The 26,106-nt window shown below is 46.0% G+C and overlaps 1 protein-coding gene across 1 annotated transcript in view; it reads right to left on the minus strand.

Annotated features, from left to right (window-relative positions):
* The window catches only part of PYGB (glycogen phosphorylase B), a 567,212-nt gene that overhangs the window by 150,695 nt on the left and 390,411 nt on the right, over nucleotides 1–26,106 (minus strand). The window contains exons 10-11 of the mRNA XM_085612338.1: nucleotides 6,122–6,268; nucleotides 4,302–4,465 (exon numbers count right to left, since the gene is read on the minus strand). Coding sequence (XP_085468464.1) covers nucleotides 4,302–4,465; nucleotides 6,122–6,268 — 311 coding nt within the window. The remainder of the gene's footprint in view (nucleotides 1–4,301; nucleotides 4,466–6,121; nucleotides 6,269–26,106) is intronic.

Raw genomic sequence — 26,106 nt, forward strand, 5'->3', positions numbered from 1 at the left:
TAGGGCATAGAAAGCCTATTCATGGCCTGTGTTCTGGAAGATCCAGAAAAAGTACCAGGTCAGATGCCTGATTAGTATGGTCTGTTGCTTACATTTTGACTGCAGCCTGCTTGTGTGAATGCTATGTGTGCTTTTCACTCTGGGAACCTTCTACGACCAGCAAAAGATATGCGGGCTGATTCACAAAGGTAATCTGAGACAAAAGTCTAACTTTTTTTACTTTTGATAATCACAGAAGTCATTTATGACTTTTGGTATTCACAGAGTCGTATCTTTATGTCCGCAGTTGGGCTGGAATCTCCGCACCTGGACCGTACTCTCCGCACCTGGGCCGTACTCTCTGGCTCGGACCGGATGAAGTGTAATCAATGGGCTGGAATGCAAGTTTTACAAAAAAGGAACATTAGGAATGTGTGATAAATGGTTAAAGGGAAGTCATGAAAATCAGTTTGGGCAGGGAAAAGAGTGTGGCCCGGCACTACATATATCCCAGAAAAGTTTACTACTTTGCATCATGGTACAATACAATTTGCCCCCCCTCAGTGTTGACTGTAGTCAACACTGAGGGCACTCCACTTAGTGTTGCTGTAGTGCTGACACTACAGTCAACACTGAGGGGAGCGCAAATTGTGCACTTCATGTACCATGATGCAAAGGAACAAACTTTTCTGGGATATAATGTAGTGTCCGGCCACACCCTTTTCCCCACCCAAACTGTTTTTTTGAGCTCCCCCTAACCATTTATCACACATTCCCTTTGTTCCCTTTTGTAAAAATTGCATTCTAGCCCTTAATTACACTTTATCTGGCTGGAGAGTACGGCCCGAGTCGAGGAGTATGGCCCAAGCGGGAGAGTACGGGACGAGCCGGAGAGTACGGCCCGGGTGCAGAGATTCCGGTCCAACTGCGAACATAAAGATACGACTTGTAAATGATCTCTGTGAATACCAACAGTCGTAAAGTTAACCTTTTCTCTCAGACTGACTTTGTGAATTGGGCCTATAGAGTTTCTGTGATTTCATCATGGAATATTGTGGCTCGAGCTCACTGAAAGCTGTGTGTGAGTCAGTGTGAGAGATGGAAATGAGCTGTTCACCTTGTCTTCTGTGAAGCATTCATTCGAGTTGGTACCAAGGTAGAGTTCTCTTTTTCAAAATCTATCCAATACTTCCGTCAGGCTAGATCATGAAAATGTCCCAGGTTCCTGAGGTTTGATCCAAATTTGACTGAACTGCTCTCTTTCACTAACATAGATCACCCATGATCACAGCTGAACACCAGGATCCTGAGTTTGGCAGAATTAGAGGAAATTAGAGGAAATGTTACCCCCAGTGGAGACGGCATTAATAAATAAATTAGGTACATGTGTGAAGATGAGTGTGTGTTCCTTTTACGGCACACCCATACTTAGTGCTACAATGAGAGGCTTATGTGATTCTTAAATTAGTCTCAGCTGGATGATGTCCCAAAGGTTCACACCATCGAGTCCCAACTGGAATCTGAAATACAACATTTTGGTGCCAGGACATGAGAAATTGAAGGGAGGTTCTGTGCTGTATTTGATGATAATTTTATTGCCAAACTGATGGGTGCGGGGGTGGTCAGGGACCAACTGTGCAAGTTGTAGTGTTACTGTTGTTCATGGGAATTTACCCTATAACTTCTAATTTCTGTATGTGGGCTGCAATGGCCAGGATATATTGTTAAAACCCAATAACATTTGTTGTAAAAAAAAAACGTTCTTTCCGAGAAATTATACTATAGAAATATAGACAACTGACATTAGATAATTCTGAAAACAAAATACTGTAAAATGATATATTACAAGTTAAAAGTTATATAATAGTTACATATAAAACAATATAATTCCATCTTACAGTATTCAATATCCTCATAAATCAAGATTTCTCAATTAATCAACAACCCCTAAGAGACTATGGAATTTGAATACTAGCTCTCAACTCCAGACTAGTGTCAGTGAGTTGAGAATTTGTACGGCCTCCACGGGAAGGTTCAAGGTATTTGAGGGGAGCTTCAATTAAATAAAGACTTGGATGCAGAGCTGCTGTCTCCCACGTAGGTGAGAGGGTTGAGATTGAAAGGTTAGAGAAGCATCTCCTGAACAACACCGAGGGCATTCAGTGTTCTAGGCCTTAACCGAACAGTGCATGCTGCTCAGGGCTATGCCTGTGTGGCTGTGCCACTTGCTCCAGCAGCCCTCAAATTGATATTATTGTCCTTCATCCAGTCCCCTCAGCGATCCTCAGTCTTCCCCTCAATGTTGCTAACTACAACACTAACACGAAAGGTGTGGGAAGATGGTTGGAAGAAGCCTACACTTCCTGTTTCTTTATCTCAGCCTCTGAGGTTCTTTTTCATTCCTAACTCTACCCCTGGTGGTGGCCTTCGTATTTTTCTCTCCTTCCTTCTTTCTCCCTTTTCTTGCCCTGGATCAAAGTCTGATGATGAAAATAAGTCCCAGTTCCCAAAAATGAATGGAGTTACCCACCACCTGCAACCACCACACAAATTAGTTATTATTTGAATTGATGAAGTCACTGTACAGTTTCAAGCACATTTTAAAATGCAAGTGTAGTGTTCAGCTCAACACGTGGGGAGCTCAATGACGTTCTAATCTTTTTCTCAGTAGAACACCCTAAATGAACAATGATATCAATAAAAATCAGCGTCTCCAGAGGTAATTTTTTAGCACACCTAAGATCTGGTTATGTGTTCAAAAGGCTATCTGTGGCCACAAATGGACACAAATTTCAAAATTTGTATTCACACAAAATAAGGTTCAACAAACATTTAGGCCTGCAGTCGGGATGGAACTTAAAATGTGCATCTTTGGAAGACTTTCATCAGTAGTGACTTTAGGGTATTGAGTGTGGTTTGGGTGATTTCAGAAGGGGTGTTCATGCAAAATGCATCCTTAAAGTTGAAGCTTTGTGAGTATTAACAACCATTTGCATGGTCATTCCTTACTGAGCATGCAAAATCCATACTCCAAAAACGATACATCAAATTTGTCTCTTGGGTGGGAAGGGAGGACATGTTTCCCATATTGATGGCTGTTAAAGCACAGTTCTGCCTTGCATGGATTTTGATTAGTGGTCCTGAGAAGTTCTTACCAATCAGCAAAGAGCTGGGAGTATTGCCAAATCATAAGAGTCTTATACGGCTCCATAAGTAACTTTGAGAGGAACATTCTTTCATGTGTTTTTCAAAGTCTCCTCCAGACAAGCAGAAGTGCTACATATTTTGAGGAGGTTGATTCTTTGTACATTAGAGCAGGCCCAATCACTGGACTGCAGGGACTTGTTTTTCAAACCTGTGGCCACCTCTGCGATTGGACTTGGTGGTGGCAATATGGTGCTTCACAACTGCGTTTTACCCTCTCTCACCCAGATACCTGGAAGGGCTACATGCTATGAAGAACATGAATTCTTTGTACACGTTTCTTTTGGATGAATACCTCAGTAAAGAGCTTCAAACCAAAGTTAGTATGTTATGCTTTCCATTGAGAATCCAAAAGTCATTGACAAAATCAAAATAAGGAAAAACTTGTCATGTTTGGCCAATACCCAAAAACAAATATTTCAAATAGAGGAAAAAGAACGTTTCTGAAGGCTAAATGACTGTAATAGCTGTTACTCTAGAAAAATGGTAACTCTTGAAAAAAACCTCTTCGGCCAGTGTTATCTGCTTTAAGCTTGATCACTACATTAGGCCTTTCCTCTGCTCCCTCCTAAAACCTTTAGTTGTACTCTGCTCAAGAAGATATGCCTGTGGGTGAGAAATAAATTCCCCTCCACCAGGGAAGTTCGCTGAGTTTTGGGCACTCTGCATTAAGCTTGTAATGCGGGATCCGGCCAAACTCCACCAACTGCTGTGTGGTGGAGTCTTTTCTCACACGTGGCTCGCTAACAGTAAGTTGGAGAGCATGAGTGAGAATTGGCTTCCCCTAGCCTGATTTTCGGGAGCTAGGCGTGCACCAGGTGAGATTTTCTCAATGGTGTCGGTTGCGACTGTTTGTGGTGAGAAAGTTGCCGCTCGAGGAGAAAATCTACTCGAGCGGTAGCAAAGAAGCAGCACTCTCTGACGTGGTGTCGTTCGTGTTGATTTTGCAGCGTGTGACAAGCTCCCAACGCTAAATTTTCATGTACCTCTGCGGAATTCCGTGGAGTGAAACTCCTCGAGTTCTGCTCACCCCTAGATATGTTTCCATGACCAGGTGACCCATTGACCAGCACACCAAAGATCCACATAAAAAACCTCTGGATTAGCATTTTACTTACACAGAATTTTTAACAATTTCAGAATGAATTCTCGCCACGCCATTGACAGCGTGAGATCCAATCACACAGAGGTGGGCCATGTTAATTCTCTTGCAGTCCCCTTCCTCCACAATCGACATTGTTCTTAAGCGATCCATGTCTCCAGGAAACAGAGCGGCTACTTTCTGTTACAGAATACATTAAAGAATGTAAGCCCAGGTATATCAGACAGACCTTCTCATTCCAAACATTTTCTAAACTTCCATAACATTCTATATTATTATGTGAAGTGATACCTAAGCCACAAGTTTCTCCTCTTCCTGCGGTATTTGCTACAATGTCGCCCATCACAAACCAGTGCGTATTAATAACTGTTAAAGATAAGTTGTGTATGTAGACCCTGATCAACCTGCTCACAATACAGCACCAGCAATACAGTTTATTTACAATCCCATCTACATACCTAGGTGTTTGTCTGTCAACATAAGAAAGCAACAATAGATCACTGAAAATTTTCATAATAGATTCCCACATTCTAAGTGCGATATGAGAGTCATAAATAGATGCATTGTAATACAATAATCAGAGGTCACCCAAGTGATTTCCTGAAAGACGATATTTAGTATGTCCCTGTCAAGAAAATTTATTATGAAAAATTATCAATTGTTTCCACTGTGGCTCATCTGCTTCTGAAACCCGCAGGGGCCATTATGAAGGTAAACTTTATCACCGGGCATAGAAGTCAAGTTTAGTTTAGGGACCCCTCTAGAGATTGATGGTAAGTGTGGTGTAAGCTCATATCAAGCCTGTAAACTTGCAGTTGGGGTGGAGGGGAGCGGACAAGGAATCCATCAGCACTAGAATAGTTTTTTTCAGGATGGTTACAGCTGGGTACCGGAAATCTGCTTAAGCATGAAGAAGGGACTGAAGATTGTCCTATAATGGGAGAATGGTAACAGTTCGAAGTCATTCGTGAGTGCACAAGAAGTCTGTCTCGGGTTAAATGCTACTTATTTTAAAAAGATGTAGCTGGGAATGTTAAGGAAAGGTATAGTACTACTTAACTGGGTAGATATTTTTAAAGCAGTGCGCATGGGTCCTCGCTCTGATTCCTGATGGTACCTTTGTAATTTATCAATTTTCATATACGGTAATTACCTGATGTACACACTTTATTCAGAACTGACTGACAGACCTGGGGCCCTCTAAAGTGTCCCATGAAGAGCAGAAAGCCAACCATGATTGGTAGTAACATAGCACATTTGGTGTTCACCTTGTCTCACTACCCTCATCATTATCTTCACCCCCGCTTACAAGTCATGCGTGTCACCCAAAGGAATTTTAAAAGAAAGTATTTAAATTATTAGGTGTTCACTATTACGTGTGTGGTGTTGAGAATATATTTACATCTGATGTTGGACTTTTTATTACCAAATTCACCTATTTTACGAGAAACGCCATGTTTTAAGGAGGGAACAATAAGCAAGTTTTATTTATTTATGTTTTTTAAATATGGGTAGTTCCTGCCTTCAAGGCCTTACCGGAGCTAAAATTTCATGTTAATACACCCTCTTTGGTTTAAAATCCAGCAAGAAGATCCTGTGCTGCGGGCGTTGAGCCTATCATTTTCCCTGTGTATTAGCCTAGAAAGCTAGAAAACCTGAGGCTCATCCCGTTCAAAATCTCTTGTCCTCACATTTGATTTGACAGTGCTTTTATTAATTTAGATTAATCAGAGATTCAAAAAATAATTTCACATTCTGTATCTGTAAAAGTCATCTCCTGTTATACTGCCTGGCTGTTTCAGTGTTGTCTGAAATGCCACCATCTTTGTTCCTTACGTCTAGGTGCTGCTGATTGATGGCGTAAATGATCTCCAGGTGGCGAGGGAGCAGCTTCTCAAACAAGTGGACCGGCCATCGCTCCAGAGCTTCGGGCAACACTGTGTGGTTGGTGTAGGCACAGGTCCGCACTGTTACCTCCCAGGCCTAGACAAGGAATAAAAGAAGCCTTTAGAAAACAGAATGCTTCATCATCCACAAAATATACCACAATTTTGGGTTTAAACAGGGAGCCACATGTTTTTTGTACACTTTTTTTTTCCTTACTGATTTTCCAGCTAAGACAACAAAAAAACAGTTATACATTGTCAGTACAGGGGTATAACACAGGCATTAGTTACCAAGTACAACTTGACTATTGAGTACATTGAGCGTTGAAGAAGTAGTGACCATACATGTTGCCACAAAAGCCTCCATGAAATGACGCATGTCCTTGCAGAATGCTATTATTCATCATACAATAGCTACTCTGAGGTTGCCTCCCCTTCCCCTCCCCCTGCTTGGTCCATTGGCTTCGCCCCTTCACTCATTCCCTCCGGCTCTCATGTTTCCTTACCCACCAGGTACTGCTGAAATATGCTCCAGTGAGTTCTCGGTCTAGTTTGCGGCGGTAGAAGTTCTCTATAGACATCCAAATGGGTATTACAATAGATCATGTCTCTAGTCCACTCCTCGGTTGTTGGGAGCAGGCCTCTGCTCTATCACATCACCACCCGCCTTTAAGCCAGCAACAAACCCATCGCCACAAGTTTTCGGACCTCCTTATTGATTGCCCTATCGTACCCCAGCAGTGCAAGGAAAGGGTCTGGGACAAGTGTGAGACCTGTTATTTCATTAATGGTGTTGAAGACTTCTACCCAGAATTTCAGTATTCCTGGGCAACTCCAAGCCATATGCATAAAGCTGGCCGTGTCAACAATACAGCGATCACATGTGGCTGAATCTTGTAGACCATACCTGAATAGTCGCTCTGGGGTGTAGTATGTTCTATTAATATATTTAAAGGGTTTGAGGAGGTGCCTACCATTCAGTGATATTAGTCTAGTCACCTCGCAGCAGTATTGCCACTCCTTAGCGTCAATTGTGCGTCCCAAATCCTTCTGCCAATAGTATCTCGCTTTCGAGTATATCTTGTGTGATACTATAGATTCTGGAAACTAGCTTTGCGGGGGAATTGGCTCGAATAGTGGGAATAAGCCGGCTCCTGGAGATTTCCCCCAATAGTGCTTTTAAAGCATGCTGTACTCTGAAATGCTTATAGTGCACAAGGGGTGAAGGGGACTGTCCTTCAGCTCCTATATGCTCCCACTTACGGAATGCCACCTCCTGAAACCGGTCCCCCACTGTTATTATGTCTACCCCAGGCAGCGCCTTGGAGATTTCCCTCTCCTTAATCCTAGGGTCTACGAACTACCTCTAAGTTTATTACTTGAACCTATGTGATAGTGAACCTAACTGGAAAGAAACTGAAGGACAAAATGTGCATAAGGGCAGATCCCTTTAAGGACGTAATCCCTCACTCACCAATGGTGACATGCTTCATCATAGGGACTCTCCTCCCAAAGGAAAAACCTAGTTCCTTTGGGGGCTACAACCCCCTCTCTGAGAGGGAGGAGCTCAGGGATGTTTTATTTCTAATATTTAGGACTGACTAAGTCCACATATGATGAGCAAGGATGTGTGAGCAAGGGTGCAGCGCAAAAAATGAAAATAGTGAGTATGTGAGAAGTGGTGGTAAACTAAAACTGGCTAGGAGGGACCAAAGCCAACTTTAATCATAAGGTGCCTACTGTCAGGATTAAAAAGCAGTACACCTGCAGCATGGATTTAGAACCGCTATGGTGTGGGTTTTTTAGATGGTCAACATGTTTCAGCCCACGAAGACCCAAGGTGGATCGGGCTTTCGTCAGGACCTTACTAAGAAACGCTACTGCAAGTAAATAAAGTGAAGAAACTAAACCAAAAAGGATATAGGGCTAATGCAATATCATAAGCCTTTATCCGAACCTGCATGTACCTAAAAGGAAAAGAGAGTGATACATATCAGGAGAATGTGATACTTGTCATAACAGTACAGAAAGTTTACTGAAAAGATCTGCATACACAATAGTCATAAAAAAGGGGGGAAAGAGAAAGAGATCTTACCCGCAAAGGCTGGGTACAGGATCTCACCTCTGCCTGGCAACCGCTCAGGAAGGCAGCACCGCTCTACAAAAGAGTTTTTATGTTATGGGGTGCAGCAAGAGTCACCAAAATCTCAAAAGATGATCGTATACTAGTCAAACGCTAAACATATCGATCATGTGAAGATAAACATTAGTGTGAGGAGCTGTAGAATAATGAAAAGCGGGGTTAACCTATATAAGCTCTCAATACACATGTTTCTGGGTCTTAGGTGGGGGCTCCAGGAATACTGATCACTCAACCTACTGCCCAGCAAGCCCAGCAGAGGGAGGAAGAGCTGCCCACACACCATATGAATAGTAGTAAACACACTACATCGTCTAGCACTAAACATTTAAGTCCCAAAAGCCAGCGTGATTCGTTTTAACTTCAACGCTGAAGGGCATCATGAAATGCTCACAACCACTCACCTATCCGTCGGTACCGCTAGACCGGGAGAGCCTGCTGCCGGAGGTAAGTGCTGGTCCACGACCACGCTCTTAAATAGCCCTGATGTCCTAATCGCGCACAGGTGGCAGTAACAGTGTTTTATTGCGCATGCCCAGTACAAAGTGTATTGAATTGTAATACAGCGCATGCGCGGACTAGAGATGCTGTTGTACCAGATGCCAGTAACAGTGTTCTGTTGCTCATGCCCAATGAGAGTCGTAGTGAAGCGCATGCGCGGAGTGAAAGTACTACATGTCTAAATTGTGCTTGTGTCTAGGGGGTCACGTGGCGACCCGACTACCCACGCGTATCTCCAGTATATATATTGCGGGTGGTTTGCACATATTTGTTCAATACATTACACACTAACTTCTCATTATGGCTGAACGTCCAGGCTTAGCATTTGACGACACAATGGCCCAATCCATTTTGACGACTCCCAGCATTATAGACATCTTTCAAGGGGGCAATCTGACACAGGGAGACGTTTGGACCAGATTATTGACACTCAAGAAATCTCATTCCCGGGTATATATACATGGTGCCATCATGACGGAGTATTTAAGGGGCAATTGCGCACCAACAGGTTTGATAGTCACCAATGCTCCCCGCCTTTTTCTTGATGATAAGGTCTTCCTTCAGGATTGGTCACTGATTGCTTGGCGCTGCACGCGTGATTGGCTGATTCTTATTATTAACACAGCCAAACGCGTAGCTGACACTATCCTGATTGAGATACAGACCTTGGAGTCACAGATTAAGGTAACCCTCACGGGTGCACAATTCAAGAAGCAGAATGAAGAGAACAACAAGAATAACAAAGAGTTCAAAGATTCTGTCCTACTAACGAAAATTAACAAATCTAAGAAGGATCTGGCGCATTTTTCAATGGAAAAAGTGTATCCATACACCAGTAGCGAATACGTACCTCCCCAGTTCAACAGACAAGGCAGGAGATATGGGTCCAACTATTCCACCTCGGGTAGCGATGAATAGTCAAGCGACTCAGATGCTCCCAATCAGGGCCCATCACAAAGGAAAGGGCCTACCCGTACAAACAGGGGACAATGGAGGAACCAACGGGGTGGCCCACCACCTTTTCCATTACAACCTCAATGGTGGACACCGGGACCCTATGGTTTCCCTCCTGCGCCTCCACAAGGCCCCATGTTTTCGTTTCAACCGCAACCTCAGCTATATTCTAATCAGCCTTTTTTAGGCTTTGGCCGGAACAGGTCAAGAGGAAAACGCCGGAACCAGAGATCTCATGTTCACTGGGTGGACAATCCACCAGCACATTCTACCAGGAGCATGACAGAGGCACAATCAGGTCCGAGTCACGAAACGACGTAGTGATCAATCTCAGTAGTCGAACCATCAATGAGGATGAACAGGTTCTCCTCAACAAAGGTTTGGGATTTGTCCCTACTTTTCATGGTGATTTTTTCCAGATCAGACAGGAACTTGCGCAGTTCTTTCGCAAGATCCGTCTTAATTTCTTTTTTCGAGATAAACATCTGGAAGATACGGATGAGTTTGAAACTAATACTGGCTTAAGGAACAAATCTACGTTCAACCCTCTGCCCAATCAGGTTCCACCCCAGGTCCTTACTTTCGAGAAAGCTGTGATTAGCCAAGTCTCCAAATTACGCACTAAGGAGGCTAGACAGTTCCAGAATCTGAACAAGAGAGAGCGGCGCGCCATGCAGTCCCTAGCTACAGATGACACAATCACCATTCAGCCAGCCGATAAAGGAGGGGCCATAGTGATAATGGACTCCTCTGCGTACCGTGCTGAATGCTTAAGACAGTTGGGCAACACTCAGTTTTATAAACCCCTACGGGAAGACCCTACCAGGAGACTGGAACTAGAGATCAAAACCATGGTAGAGGAGGCGGTAACAAATGGTTGGATTACCGGACAAGAGTCAGGTTTTCTTATTCAAAGTCATCCTGTCATTCCTTACTTTTATGCTCTACCCAAGGTGCATAAGGTACAGAGGCCACCTCCGGGACGTCCCATCATCTCGGGTTTGGGGTCTCTGTTAGAACCTTTGTCTACTTTTGTGGATCATTTTTTACATCCACTTGTTCTGGACATGCCAACCTACCTTAAGGACACCAAGGATGTTCTCAATCTGATTGAAACAATTGATTTCAATGTGGACAGCGATTTCCTTGTCTCTTTTGACGTGGAATCGCTTTACACTTGTATTCCTCAAGATGAGACTTTAGCCAAAATTGAGGACTTACTCATGGAGCGTGCCCCTGACTCCATTACTCCCGTGTCCTTCATTATGCATTGCACCCGCATTGCCATGAAGGAGAATTTCTTCAGATTTGAGGAACAGCTGTTTTTACAAGTGTCCGGGACTTCCATGGGCAGTGTGTTCGCTCCGAGTTTAGCGAACCTCTATGTCCATAGTTTCGAACAGGAACACATTTTGTGCCCTCTTAACCCATATAGATATCACATACGATGTTGGAGACGGTACATTGATGACGTCTTTGTCGTATGGACAGGGTCATTATCTTCCATCAATGACTTTAGAGCTTGGTTAAACACCCGTAATGCCTTTCTTAGGTTTACCTGTGAGTTTAGCAAAGTGAGTTTGCCTTTCCTTGATGTTTTGATTTTTCCGGCTGATGGCGGTCTTCGCACCGAACTGTACAAAAAACCTATGGCAAGAAACTCACTGCTGCTATATGACAGTTTCCATCCTAAAGCCTTGCGCCAAAATTTGCCCTTCGGGCAGTTTTTGCGAATTAGGAGGAACTGTTCAACGATGGACAAGTACTATGAACACGCTAGAGTACTGTCAAATCAGTTTGTGACCCGACATTCCCCCAAAAAATTGGTAAAACAGTCTCTGAAACGCGCAGCGAATAACAATAGGGCTGCATTACTTGAACTGAGTAGTCCTAAGGAAGCTACGAACAGACTGACTTGTGTCAATACATTTTGCAGCTTTTCGAATCAGATCAAGAAGAGTATTTTGGCAAACTGGAAGATACTTAATATCGGGACGACACCTCTACCCCGTCCCTTGTTTGCCTTCAGACGTAGCACTAACATCAGGGACAGACTCATACACACCCACCCACTTGAGAATAGTAAACACCATCAAGACACATTGTGGGATTTGCCGAGAGTACGTGGTCACTTCCCCTGTGGAAGCTGTGCTGCATGTGCACACACCGCACACACTACCGAAATTGACATTGGCACTTTGAGACCGTGGCTTTTGACTGGTCATACAAACTGTAACAGCAACAATCTAATCTACCTCATTACGTGCCCCTGCTCACTCCGGTATGTTGGGATGACGACACGTAAAGTGAAGACACGCATACTGGAACACAAGAGTACTATCCGCTGTAAGAAAATTTCCACAAAATTGACTCAACATTTTGTGACGGCTGGTCACAGTCCCCAAGATCTGAAATGGACTGTGTTAGAACGCCCCTTCATTCCCACACACTTGACAGACATTTCCTCTTTTCTGTTCAGGAAGGAACAACGGTGGGTTTACAAATTGGACACTGATCAGTCCGGTTTGAACGACGATATTCCCTGGGTGTCACTATAGCATATATTTCTGAATTGTCTCAGGTTTGGGTGCCACCTCCTTTTTGTGATGCCCTTGGTTTGTTGGGTACTACCTCCTGTTTGTGATGCCTTCTGTCTGTTCGCCTTTTAGCTTTAATATGGCTATGGACTCTAGTGCTTCTTGGGGTTAACATCCTTGCACCTGCTGTTCAGATGCTGTATTTAGCCACAGTTTTTATGCTGTACTACTTACAGCGTTTTTTCCGTACACGTTTTCATATACACGTGTTGATCTTAGCATTCTCGCTTTGCTTCAGGGCACATGTTTTTTCCTATGCTCCCTATTGCCTTGCGGAGCACCCGCATATCTACTATATGAGTGCACACACAAGTTTATGTTGTTTATCTCTCTTTTGCCCATAAGCTTAAATTCTGTATATAGCGTCTCTGTTTGTAGAACTTTAGATGAGCCTGACACTTTGATCTATGGGATTCATACAATGCGCTCACTATGGGTTCAAACTTTGCCTTCGGACGCTGATCCTCACTCCGCGATGTTGATCCCTTCTCAGATTCCGAGATTGACTCGGGGTTTACATCGTTGCTGGGTATGTATTGTGGCTGTCCTTTTGATATACTGGAGATACGCGTGGGTAGTCGGGTCGCCACGTGACCCCCTAGACACAAGCGCAATTTAGACATGTAGTACATTCACTCCGCGCATGCGCTTCACTACGACTCTCATTGGGCATGCGCAACAGAACACTGTTACTGGCATCTGGTACAACAGCATCTCTAGTCCGCGCATGCGCTGTATTACAATTCAATACACTTTGTACTGGGCATGCGCAATAAAACACTGTTACTGCCACCTGTGCGCGATTAGGACATCAGGGCTATTTAAGAGCGTGGTCGTGGACCAGCACTTACCTCCGGCAGCAGGCTCTCCCGGTCTAGCGGTACCGACGGATAGGTGAGTGGTTGTGAGCATTTCATGATGCCCTTCAGCGTTGAAGTTAAAACGAATCACGCTGGCTTTTGGGACTTAAATGTTTAGTGCTAGACGATGTAGTGTGTTTACTACTATTCATATGGTGTGTGGGCAACTCTTCCTCCCTCTGCTGGGCTTGCTGGGCAGTAGGTTGAGTGATCAGTATTTCTGGAGCCCCCACCTAAGACCCATAAACATGTGTATTGAGAGCTTATATAGGTTAACCCCGCTTTTCATTATTCTACAGCTCCTCACACTGTTTATCTTCACATGATCGATATGTTTAGCGTTTGACTAGTATACGATCATCTTTTGAGATTTTGGTGACTCTTGCTGCACCCCATAACATAAAAACTCTTTTGTAGAGCGGTGCTGCCTTCCTGAGCGGTTGCCAGGCAGAGGTGAGATCCTGTACCCAGCCTTTGCGGGTAAGATCTCTTTCTCTTTCCCACCTTTTTTATGACTATTGTGTATGCAGATCTTTTCAGTAAACTTTCTGTACTGTTATGACAAGTATCACATTCTCCTGATATGTATCACTCTCTTTTCCTTTTAGGTACATGCAGGTTCGGATAAAGGCTTATGATATTGCATTGGCCCTATATCCTTTTTGGTTTAGTTTCTTCACTTTATTTACTTGCAGTAGCGTTTCTTTGTAAGGTCCTGACGAAAGCCCGATCCACCTTGGATCTTCGTGGGCTGAAACATGTTGACCATCTAAAAAACCCACACCATAGCGGTTCTAAATCCATACTGCAGGTGTACTGCTTTTTAATCCTGACAGTAGGCACCTTATGATTAAAGTTGCCTTTGGTGCCTCCTAGCCAGTTTTAGTTTACCACCACTTCTCACATACTCACTATTTTCATTTTTTGCGCTGCACCCTTGCTCACACATCCTTGCTCATCATATGTGGACTTAGTCAGTCCTAAAAATTAGAAATAAAACATACCTGAGCTCCTCCCTCTCAGAGAGGGGGTTGTAGCCCCCAAAGGAACTAGGTTTTTCCTTTGGGAGGAGAGTCCCTATGATGAAGCATGTCACCATTGGTGAGTGAGGGATTACGTCCTTAAAGGGATCTGCCCTTATGCACATTTTGTCCTTCAGTTTCTTTCCAGTTAGGTTCACTATCACATAGGTTCAAGTAATAAACTTAGAGGTAGTTCGTAGACCCTAGGATTCTCGTGTTTGTTAATAGTTGGTTTGGGGATACAATCCTTTAGTGGTCTTTAAAATTTTCCCTTGGACTCTCTTGTTCAAACCGTGTGTTTACTGATTTCCCTCTCCTTACCTGTCAGGAGCCAAGAGCACCACTATAGAGGCATACAGGGAGAGTACAGTAATGCACCAACCTGCCTGTCAAGCAGATTGCACCAGAGAGAATCCAGCAGGCTATGTTTCCTAGATGGCAGTGAGAAAAGCACCTGAGGAAGAGTGGTTGAGTCAGTTGCTATTCTATGTGCTATGTGTAGGTGCGTAAGGGACTCTAGGCTATGTATCCATGAGTAAGCATATGAACTTTGAGCAGCTCTGTAATATAAGTCTAGGTATGGGGCATTAAGACCCCACATTGAGTATGGTAAAGTGAGGGTTTCCCATTTAACACGGGGTTGCTTACCCGCCCAAGCTAACTGAATCAGGAGTGATTTCATCTTATGTGTACCAGGATACCATGGGATGTTCTGGATTAGGAATAACAATATTTAGGAAGACAACCATTTTCATCAGCAAGACCCGTCCCAACAACAAAAGGGGCACTCCAATCCATCTGGCAGCATCATCCTCGAGCCTCCCCACAGCTTTCCCATAATCGTCAGTGAGTACTACGTCCGTGTGCACCTGTATTCCTAGGTACCGGACCAACTCTGTGATCCACTGCAGGGGGAACTCCAAGTGAATTGGCTGTGTAGATGGGGTAAGTGGAAAAATAAGGGATTTGGCCCAGTTTATCTTTAGACCAGACAACTGCCCAAAACGGACCACCTCGGTTAGCACCGGAGTTAGGTGAGTTGCTGGCTCTCTTACATATAGAAGCATGTCATCTGCATATGCTGAAGCTATCAGGTGGTAACTGGGAAAGCAAATCCCTCTATGGCTATGATATGCCCGGAGGGCACAACAGCGGCTCAGCGACTAGCGCATACAATAGTGGGACACCCCTGCCTAGTGCCTCTGGAGATAGGAATAGTAGGAGTTACCCTATTTCCAAATCTTATTCTGGCTAACGGGGACTCGTACAGAACTTTCTCTAACTGAAGGAAGACCTCTCCCACTCGTCTCAGCACCGCCTCCATGAAGGCCCATTCCACTGAATCAGCGTCGAGGAAGACTGCCGCAGCTTTCACTTTGGGGTGAATATGCTGAGTCGCTGCAAAGACAGTTCTAAGATTGGATGACAGAGTATACTCAAGGATGAACCCCGCCTTTTCTGCCCCCACCAGTCCGAGGAGCAGTGGTGAAATGCGACTGGTCATTATTTTAGCGAATATTTTCGCATCTACATTTAACAGGGATAGTGGTCTGCATGAGAAAAAATCGTTAAGGGGTTTCCCCGGTTTAAGAAGGGCGACTATTATAGCCTCTCTCATCGAGGGAGGCATCACTTTACTCCCTGCCTTCTCCTCATACAAAGGCAAGAGGTGTGGTATAAGCAGGTCTTGAACAGCTTTGTAGAAGGCCACCGTCAGCCCGTCCGATCCCGGAGCTGTCCCCCCCTCATCGATGCCAGTGCTACCCTGACTTCCCTTGGGTCCAATGGAGCCATGAGAAAAGCTCTATGGGATCTGTAAGCCACGTCCTCTGCATATGCTCTAAGTATTCCTCTATAGCCTTACCATCCTGTACGACTCGGGACCTATAGAGCTCCTCGTAATATCTTCAGAGTCTGTCAGAAATTCCTGCGGAGTCATATATCATTCTACCATCTTTCCCCAGTATCTCAACTATAGTACTGGTGTTCCTTGGAGGGCTTTGCAAATTGCCGAGCAAGGCCCCAGGGCGCTCTTTCTCCCCATATGCTCGAGCTGTTGCATATTTACCTAGATGCTTAACTTAACTATCTGCCATGTCTTGATATTCGAATAGGGTTTTTTTTAATGTTATCTAAGTGTTTAGCATTCCCAGTCCTCTGGTGCTCTCGCAATGTCTGCCTCTAGCCTTGTAAGCCTATTTTGAATTGACCGCAGCACGTCTGCATGTTTTGAAATCATCTCCCCCGTGATGAACACCTTAAAAGCCTCCCAGTCCATTGAGAAGGAGGAGACCGACCCGATGTTTTCCCTAAAGAAAGGTCTCAACCGGAGCTGCCATTTCTGGGCGACACACCTGGTCAAGCAAAGAATAAGGCGGGAACCTCCATTTGAATGGGGCAATGCTTTCTACCGGAACTTAAAGATCCAGCTGCACTGGAGAGTGATCAGAATAGATTCTGGAAGGACTTTACAATTTGTGACCTGGGGGAGAAGACTAGTCAATTTGTGTGTGACTGTCGTGTGGAGCTGAGAAATGCGTAAATTCCTGAGTTGTTTTAGGACGTTGCCTCCAGACATCTGCTAGGCACAGCTGTTCAATCAGCTCCGTAATAGCACATACAGCAGCTCCTGGTCTCCTGGGATGGCCCTTCGATCTGTCTATGTTGGGGTCTAGTATGCAATTGAAGTCTCCCCCCATATCTGTGGGAGATCATCTGCCCCCAGCAGACGAGCCGCAATCATGCTGTAAAATTGAGGGTCATCATAATTAGGAGCGTATATGTTCACAAGTCGGGCGTTGAACCCCTCCATACGGCATCTGACTACCACAAATCTGCCATTAGGGTCAATCTCCTCTTCCTGCAATGTTAGGCCTGATCTGGGGTTAACCGAAATGAGTATACCTCTAGCATGCGAAGTAAAGCCCGCCCACAGTAGTGGCCCTGCAAACTTCTTGGGGAAAGGATCTTATTCAGGGGTGCCAAATGAGTTTCCTGATTCATAGCAATGTCCACCTGATGTCTCTTCAGGGAGGCAACTACCCTACGGAGTTTCCTGTGGTCTTTCAACCCTTGGACGTTCCATGTCCAAAACCTGATTTTCCAATTCACAGTGTTTGGATTGCCCATGTGAAGACGTATGCATATACCTTCAACGTGTTATTCTCGGTATTGTTGTATCTTGCTAAATTGATTATCCTAGAACAAACCCCCTGACATTTGCACAAATGTTTTTATCCCAGAACCTCCCCCTCCCACGCTATGCTTCCCCCAACTTAGCATAGATGACCCCAAACCCTCCCATCCCCCAATTGTGTTTCATTACAAATATCTTAAAACATGTTAGAACAATTACAATCCCAGTTTCTAGGAGTGGATTACACAGTAGGGCAGATGTTGCCTGCATTCCACTTGGATCTGTGACTCATGAGCCCACTCTGCTTTTTGCTTCTCTCAATTTTGAACAAATGTGTCCCTCTCATTTCCCCCATGCTGAAGGACCTTTCACCACGGGGCAATTAAGTTCCCAACTCTGGGCATAGAGCCTACATAAGAATACTGATAATCCACAGGGAACAGCCCCCATAAACCCGACAACCCCCCACAAAGTTCAGAAAGCATAGCTCACTGGTCCTCAGAGTCTGAGACGTCTTCATCTTGCCTCGGTAGGGCCTTCAGAGAGCCTCCTCTGGGCTTCTCACCTTCTCTTTTTTTGTTTTTATTCCGAACTTGCTTAAAGTCATTGAAAATATGCACCTTCCCATTCACGTGGACTCTTAGTTGCGCCGGGTAAATAATGTTATAGTCCAAATTCATATCGCACAGCTTCCGTTTAACCGGGAGAAACTTGCGTCGGGCATCTTGGACATGCTGCGTCTGGATAAATGGATACATCCATGCCCTCGTACATCAGAGATTGTTGCTCCCTGGCTTTTTCTAAGTGCAGCATCCCTGTCCCTATAATTGAGTACCCTGGCAATGATGGGGTGTGGAGGGGCTCCTGGCACCAGTTTGGGAGCCAGTGATCGGTGTGTGCAATCTATTATGAACATGCTTGAAAATGTTTCTTTACCCAGGAGCGTTACCAGTAGCAGCTCGACGAAATGCTCCATGTTCTGTATGCTTGTGGATTCCGCTATGCCCACCATGCACACGTTATTTCTCCTTGAACACGCTTCCAAATCCTCTGCCTTGGCTTGGACGGCATGCAAAAGTTTGTCAAATTTCATAGTAGCACTCAGCATAGAATTCAGAGCGTCCTCTGCGTCAGAAACTCTTCTTTCAACAGTGTCGAGTCTCTACGAGTGCTTGTCCAGCCGCTCGAACATTCTGTCCATCCTAAAGGTGAGGGCGTCAATATCTCCATCAATTTTTGTTAGGCTGTGTTGCATTGCCACTAAGATCTGCTTCAGATCTGCATCCAAAGCTGCGTCCCATGCCTTCGACCCAGACTCCAAGGCATTTTTCTCTAGGTCCTGTTGCCTGGGGGTTTTGCATGGTTTGAAATGGAGCTTAGATTGATATTTTTCCGTATGCCCCATGATTCCCTCTTCAGCAGGCTCCTGGGTTCTCAGAGGCCTCTCCCCTGACGCTAGTTTGGTGGTGTTTATTGTCAATGTAGTGCTGGCATGCGCACTGTTTTAGAAGCAACACCTCCTTACACCAGCGTTTCTATCCCGATGTGGCAACTCTGTGCGTGGTCAATGCGCTAGCGGAATGTAGATATGGAGTTGCGATTCCTGCTACTTACAGAGTGGTCACCCTGGTCTGTGCTGAATGTAAATAAAGCACGCGTCTCTCTCTCTCTCCATGGATTCACTATGGCCCCTGGTCTACTTTGTTTCTGCAATGGTACGGGGACCCCCTTCTCCCAGTCTCAGCCTCTGGATCAGTCTTCGAGCGATCTCGTGCTCGCAAGCTTCATGCCCCCAGTAAACATTTTTTTATCAGGTTTGATAAATATTCAGATTTATTCGAGAAAATCCAATTACATACACTTTTTTCAATTACAGGGAGGGCAGCTTATTTTGTTTAATATATATGTACTGGTTTGAACAAAAATTTGCATTTCTTCTACATCCACCTCTTACGTGGATCAAACATGTAACAAACTTTGTCAGTTCACAAACACGTTGAGATCACCTTCAGCAACAGCCAATTTCCCTAAACCCAGTCATTGAATCCAGCAACCCTGGAGGACTTCCGCTGATCTGCAAAGTGCTTAGACAGAACTACACACAGTGATTTCCTTCTGTATCAGCACTAGCCCCACTAAGCTCATCGTAATGCGTTGAGACTCAGTGGCAATTGTGTAATGATTGTAAGATATTTAATCTCTTCCACCCATTGGGTTTCTCCACCGCAAGAGCACCAGAATAGATGTAGGAACAATGTAGGGGACTCTGCAGATGTTGTCCATTCATCCCCTCATGCATGAACAGAGGGGATAGTTTAGCTCGTTAAAGTCTTTTAGAATACATTAACTTGAAACGTACCTCGTGTGATGTTGATTCGAAGCTGCTGCATGTCTGCTGCCTTTCACTGCCCTCAACTGGTGACCAAACATCAACCTATCATTGTTCTCCTCTTCATGCTGAATGAGCTTTCAAAGGAATGTACACTGGACGGACAGTATGCCATGCACCGAGCTGACAGTTGTGCTACTCTCCTGTAGTCAATAGCCTCTTTAATCTGTGGACTTGACCACTGTGAACATGATTTAGTTTTGTTTTGCTTCATATCTGAGGCACTTGGGATTACACCCGGAGGGTACCAACACCAACAGAAGAGGGAGGCTACTGCTCCTCTGGAAGGATGATGTGTAGTAGCAGTAAAGCCCCTCCCTGTAAAAAACATATAGGCACCATAACTGGAGTCATTTTTCCGCATGCACTGGTTTGTAGCAGGTGGGTGGTGCCGGTGTGTGAGGGTGGCACATGATTGGGAATACATATGCTTTGTGCCTGGAAGGTTTAGCTAATACGCAGAAAGTAAACCTTTTCTCCCTTGGCAAACACATTCCGTAGAGCAATTGTTGCCCCTTCCAACCAAACCTTTGAGTAGAATACTCAAGAAGATTTGCCCAGCCACGAATGAAGAGTTATGAAATATGAACTTGGCACACCTTTTGACTGGCCTTGGCTTCCCATCATGACCCCATGGGCAGGATAAGAACCTGCCTGGAAGACTAGTTCTGTGGATTCTTCGTTGGTGACCTGAGGGTGGACACACACTTACTGGGCTCTTGGGCAAGTCTACAAATTGAAACCATCTGGAATGGAGGGGCATCGGCAGACACACTCATGTGTCGGCACCATGAGCAGGGCGACACTCCCGGGTTCCCCATGAGAGGACCAAGGCAATGGTAGAGATGTAGACATGACAGTGGAGGTGGGTGGTTGGGGGGCCGTGGGGAGACTGGTAGGTTTGGCCACAACACAGATTATGTAGCAATAGCACTTCCTGGGAATAGGGCAGTAGAGCCATAAGAAGCTGTGAGAAGCTCTGTGTCAAACAATATGTCGTGGTTTTGTAACTATTTTACATGAGTTAAAGTGTGCATCCATTCTCTCACTCCCAGCATTTTAGTTTCTCCCTTATCAGTTTACCCACATGGTTATAGATTGATCAATTTGCGTGCAAGAATCAGTTTCCTGTGACTTTGTGGCTTTGCTTTTGCAGGTGTTGGGTTCTCTCCAGTTCCCCGGGATGTTTCCTGGTTTCCTCGGATTTCAGAGCATTCTTACCGGAAAGGTCAGTAAGACTCCTGCGTTCATGCTGGCATTATTACCTTAGACGACGCCTGTTTTCTGCATGATCCCTGAAAGTGTTTATATCTGTTCAGCTGCAATTTCTCTGTGCCCAAAATACCAGACTAGGTAAGAAGGCCTTCTCAGCAGGGGTTCTCTCTCGTCTTCACTTGTTTTTAGCCTGGCTTCATTCTGTGTTTTAAATAATGCTGGAGAAATGTTTTGGTGACTATTGGGACTTACATCCAGTTCAGATGCTCTCTGCCGCCAGTCCGGACATTTATCTGGACTTGACCAGAAGTTCTTCCTATCCACTTCGGAGAGGTGTCTGAACAGGACCTGATTATCTCATGTTGCTGTATTCCATCAAAGCAGGACCAAAGCCTATGCCATGGTGATGTCCTGCTGCTGTGCAGTGTTGGAAAACTGGAGATGCATTGTCATGGACAGGAGAGCAGCTGTCTGACACTGTGAGTAGAAGCAAGATTAAAATGGCTTCATCTGAACTCTGGAACACAAGCCTAGTTGGACGCCACAAGAGTGTTCAGCCAACAAGCAGCTACCAATCCCAAGAAATATGCTTCACCTGGGGTCCAAAAGCATTTTAACCCATTGTAGTCCTGCAAATGTGTTGAACCTGCACCTTTCAACCTATATGTTAGGTTATTTTTCACATTGCCTGAAGTAACCCGACGGTATCCTGATTTCACAATCACTTGAAACATTTAACTGCCATTGTGGTTTGGTTATTAGCCCTATTTATGTATGTATGTGGCATTTCAACAGTGCAACCCTAGCCAAAAGGCAGTACTGCTCTGTACAAGGTCAAAGACAAGCATAGAGTCAATGGGTGATAGGAGAGGTCGCTGGTTTACGGCCGGTTAATGCATTGTGATGTAGTGTTTTTCAAAGAGGTGCTTCTTCAACCATTTCCTAAATTGGAGCAGCTTTGAGGTGGCCCTGATGGCTATTAGGAAGCTGTTCCGGATCCTGGGTTCACTGTTGGAAAAGTATTGTAGCCTTGTTTTTTCTTTTTAAACGCTTCTTGGTTGCTGTCCGCTGGTGTGCTGGCTGCGGGTGTGATGAGAACCACCAGAGAAGGTGAGCTTAAGCAACACGTCAGGCTCATGCAGGCCTGTCAGAGCCCAATGTACCAATGTTCTCTCAAGCAGAAGTGATGAACAAGACAGAGATTCATGGAAGTCAAAGCAAAGCTATTTTGAAAACAGGTCCTTGAAGACTTTGCTTGAAATTAATAAAGACACATAAAAAACCCCAAAGGACGCAGAGAAATGAAAATTTGATTTCATCAATGTTAGAAAACCGGGCAACCGGGTTAGCAGTCACCCGGCCTTTCCACGCATAAGGGGTAGCTTGACTCGAGCGGTCGGGGGTCAGGCACCGTGTTCAGCGTACGTCACACCCACACAATAACCATGCGTTCATCCGTTCCAAAAACGACTCTACACCGTAAAAATGTATGAAAGAATCTCTTTGTGTTTATCTTAATTTTCTCTTAGTTGCAGGGTTATGTCACAAATACAATACAAAAGGATTTTCTTCAGAAATAGCAGGTCAATTAAATAATAACACTTTACAGGTGCAATAAATAGGATTAGGTCATAAATACACAAGAAATAAATAGAGGTGCGATAAATACATAGGGCAAATAAATACTGTCAGACAATAAATACCAGGCAGGAATAAATACAGTCAGACAATAAATAACACTCCTTCAATAAATAATATAAGCAGTCAAACAATTGCAAATCAGATCACATTTATGAGGTAGATTGATTTTACCATGCCCAAGTACAGCTTGTGGTCACTGGGGTGGCCTGGGGATGTCCCACCTAGGGTGGTCAAGGCTGGGGCCTCAGCTGAGGTAAAATGAGGGTACCCTAAGGTTCTGGCTCACCAACTACACAGTCCCTCACACAGGTCCCTGCACCAGTCTCAGTTTGGTCCTAACACCCCTCTAGCCCCTAGAATGGTCTTTTATGGCTCCACAGGGCCTCAGATGCCCTTTCTACCACTTACTGCCATTTTCTCGGTGTTCGGCTCCACTCGGCGCCGGGTCGACGTCGATGGGCGGCTCCGGTTCGATGACGAGTCGATCGGTTCCACTTGACGCCGTGTCGATGCCGTCGGCCGGTTCCGGTTCGATGTCGCTGGGCGGCCTCGGTTCGATGTCGGGTCGATCCGCTTTACCTGACGCCGGGTCGATGCCGTGAGGTGGTTCCGGATCGATGACGCTGGGCGGCCTCGGCTCGATGTCGGGTTCCGGCGTCTCAGGGTCACGGTCTCCCCGCTTCCGGGCGACTCCGGAGTGCGACCTCCACTCCCGACCTCCGTCGGCTCCACTTCGGGTTCCGGCGACTCCGGAGTGCGATCTCCACTCCCGACCTCCGTCGGCTCCACTTCGGGTTCCGGCGACTCCGGAGTGCGATCTCCACTCCCGACCTCCTGCGCGCTTCGCCTCGACCTCAGGCGACTCCGGAGTGCGATCTCCACTCCCGACCTCCTGCGCGCTTCACTTCAGCTTCCGGCGACTCCGGAGGGCGGACTTCACTCCCCCGTCGACGCCTCACCTCGACCTCAGGTGACTTCTACTTGACCTCCGGTGTCGCTCCACGACCTCCGTCGGCGCCCTCACTCGACCTCTAGCGGCTCCGGGTACGACGTCTGCCTTCTGTCAGCGCCGCTTCTCCACCTCGGGGTCCAGGTCTCCAGGCTACTCGACGTCGGGTCTCCAGGAGGATTCCACCAAACAGGTCAGGAACTTGCTGTTCTTCTCCTTTAAGGCCTGTTCCGGCTGTTCAGGTCCTTAAGATGATTTTCTGGTCTTTTTCCCACACAGGGCACTAGGCTGGGCTTGGTCAGTAGGGACTAGCATCAAGGGTGGGTTTCTGAACCCCACTCCAAGCACTGGTTTCCACCCCTGCTGCCTCACTCCTTCCTCCTTCTGTTTCTCTGTCCTCTCTCTTGACTAGTCAGGTGCCAACTGCCAACTGCCAACTGTCAACCTGAGATGGTTTCCCAACATTCCAAACCTGCCTCACACTGTCACAGGGTTCTAGAATGTTCTGGAAGGTACTAGTAGGTTCCAGTGATGTCACAGGTGACAATGGGTGGCCACCATTTTGTGTCTCAGGCCCTCAGACAGAAGTTCCAGGGGTAGGGAAAATGGCTCCCTGACACTGCATCAACACTAAAAAGTCTGGTGGTTCCCAAAAAGGAAAAATTCTAACAGGGTTTGAGGCAAAAGTGGGACAAAATAAATAATGATGTGGAGGGACCACCCAAAGGGCTGACAGGTCTAACAGGTCCTAACACCCCTCTAGCCCCTAGAATGGTCTTTTATGGCTCCACAGGGCCTCAGATGCCCTTTCTACCACTTACTGCCCTTTTCTCGGTGTTCGGCTCCACTCGGCGCCGGGTCGACGTCCATGGGCGGCTCCGGTTCGATGACGAGTCGATCGGTTCCACTTGACGCCGTGTTGATGCCTTCGGCCGGTTCCGGTTCGATGTCGCTGGGCGGCCTCGGTTCGATGTCGGGTCGATCCGCTTTACCTGACGCCGGGTCGATGCCGTGAGGCGGTTCCGGATCGATGACGCTGGGCGGCCTCGGCTCGATGTCGGGTTCCGGCGTCTCAGGGTCACGGTCTCCCCGCTTCCGGGCGACTCCAGAGTGCGACCTCCACTCCCGACCTCCGTTGGCTCCACTTCGGGTTCCGGCGACTCCGGAGTGCGATCTCCACTCCCGACCTCCGTCGGCTCCACTTCGGGTTCCGGCGACTCCGGAGTGCGATCTCCACTCCCGACCTCCTGCGCGCTTCGCCTCGACCTCAGGCGACTCCGGCGTGCGATCTCCACTCCCGACCTCCTGCGCGCTTCACTTCAGCTTCCGGCGACTCCAGAGGGCGGACTTCACTCCCCCGTTGACGCCTCACCTCGACCTCAGGTGACTTCTACTTGACCTCCGGTGTCGCTCCACGACCTCCGTCGGCGCCCTCACTCGACCTCTAGCGGCTCCGGGTACGACGTCTGCCTTCTGTCAGCGCCGCTTCTCCACCTCGGGCTCCAGGTCTCCAGGCTACTCGACGTCGGGTCTCCAGGAGGATTCCACCAAACAGGTCAGGAACTTGCTGTTCTTCTCCTTTAAGGCCTGTTCCGGCTGTTCAGGTCCTTAAGATGATTTTCTGGTCTTTTTCCCACACAGGGCACTAGGCTGGGCTCGGTCAGTAGGGACTAGCATCAAGGGTGGGTTTCTGAACCCCACTCCAAGCACTGGTTTCCACCCCTGCTGCCTCACTCCTTCCTCCTTCTGTTTCTCTGTCCTCTCTCTTCACTAGTCAGGTGCCAACTGCCAACTGCAACTGCCAACTGTCAACCTGAGATGGTTCCCCAACATTCCAAACCTGCCTCACACTGTCACAGGGTTCTAGAATGTTCTGGAAGGTACTAGTAGGTTCCAGTGATGTCACAGGTGACAATGGATGGCCACCATTTTGTGTCTCAGGCCCTCAGACAGAAGTTCCAGGGGTAGGGAAAATGGCTCCCTGACACTGCATCAACACTAAAAAGTCTGGTGGTTCCCAAAAAGGAAAAATTCTAACAGGGTTTGAGGCAAAAGTAGGACAAAATAAATAATGATGAGGAGGGACCACCCAAAGGGCTGACAGGTCTAACAATCAACAAACAATAGCAGTGGTGGAGAGACAATTACTTCCAAAATGTAGCCCAAAGAAAGAACTCAAGGTTCCTGACCCTACCCAATACCCAGATGGAGGTAGAGGCTGATGTACAGGTGAAGAGGTACATGTGAGATGATGTTAGTATTTACAGGAGGAGTTCTTCCTAATCGGTTATTTAGTAAGGCTTGATAAAAAAACATTGAAAAGGTTCTGGGTTTTCCCTCGCCCCCGAATAAACCTAGAGGATTTCTAAGGCAAATGATAAAACCTAGTTCATTATTTAACACACGATTTCTAACAACTTGTGAACACTCCAAAGAGCAAAAATACACCAGGATTACATTAACCTTATTAAACACTGTGTCTGTAGTCCATATTTTATGAAATGTTACCACTTATTGGTCCCTAACAGACC

The sequence above is a fragment of the Triturus cristatus genome, chromosome 6, assembly GCF_964204655.1.
Source record: "Triturus cristatus chromosome 6, aTriCri1.1, whole genome shotgun sequence".
NCBI classification, from domain to species: domain Eukaryota; kingdom Metazoa; phylum Chordata; class Amphibia; order Caudata; family Salamandridae; genus Triturus; species Triturus cristatus.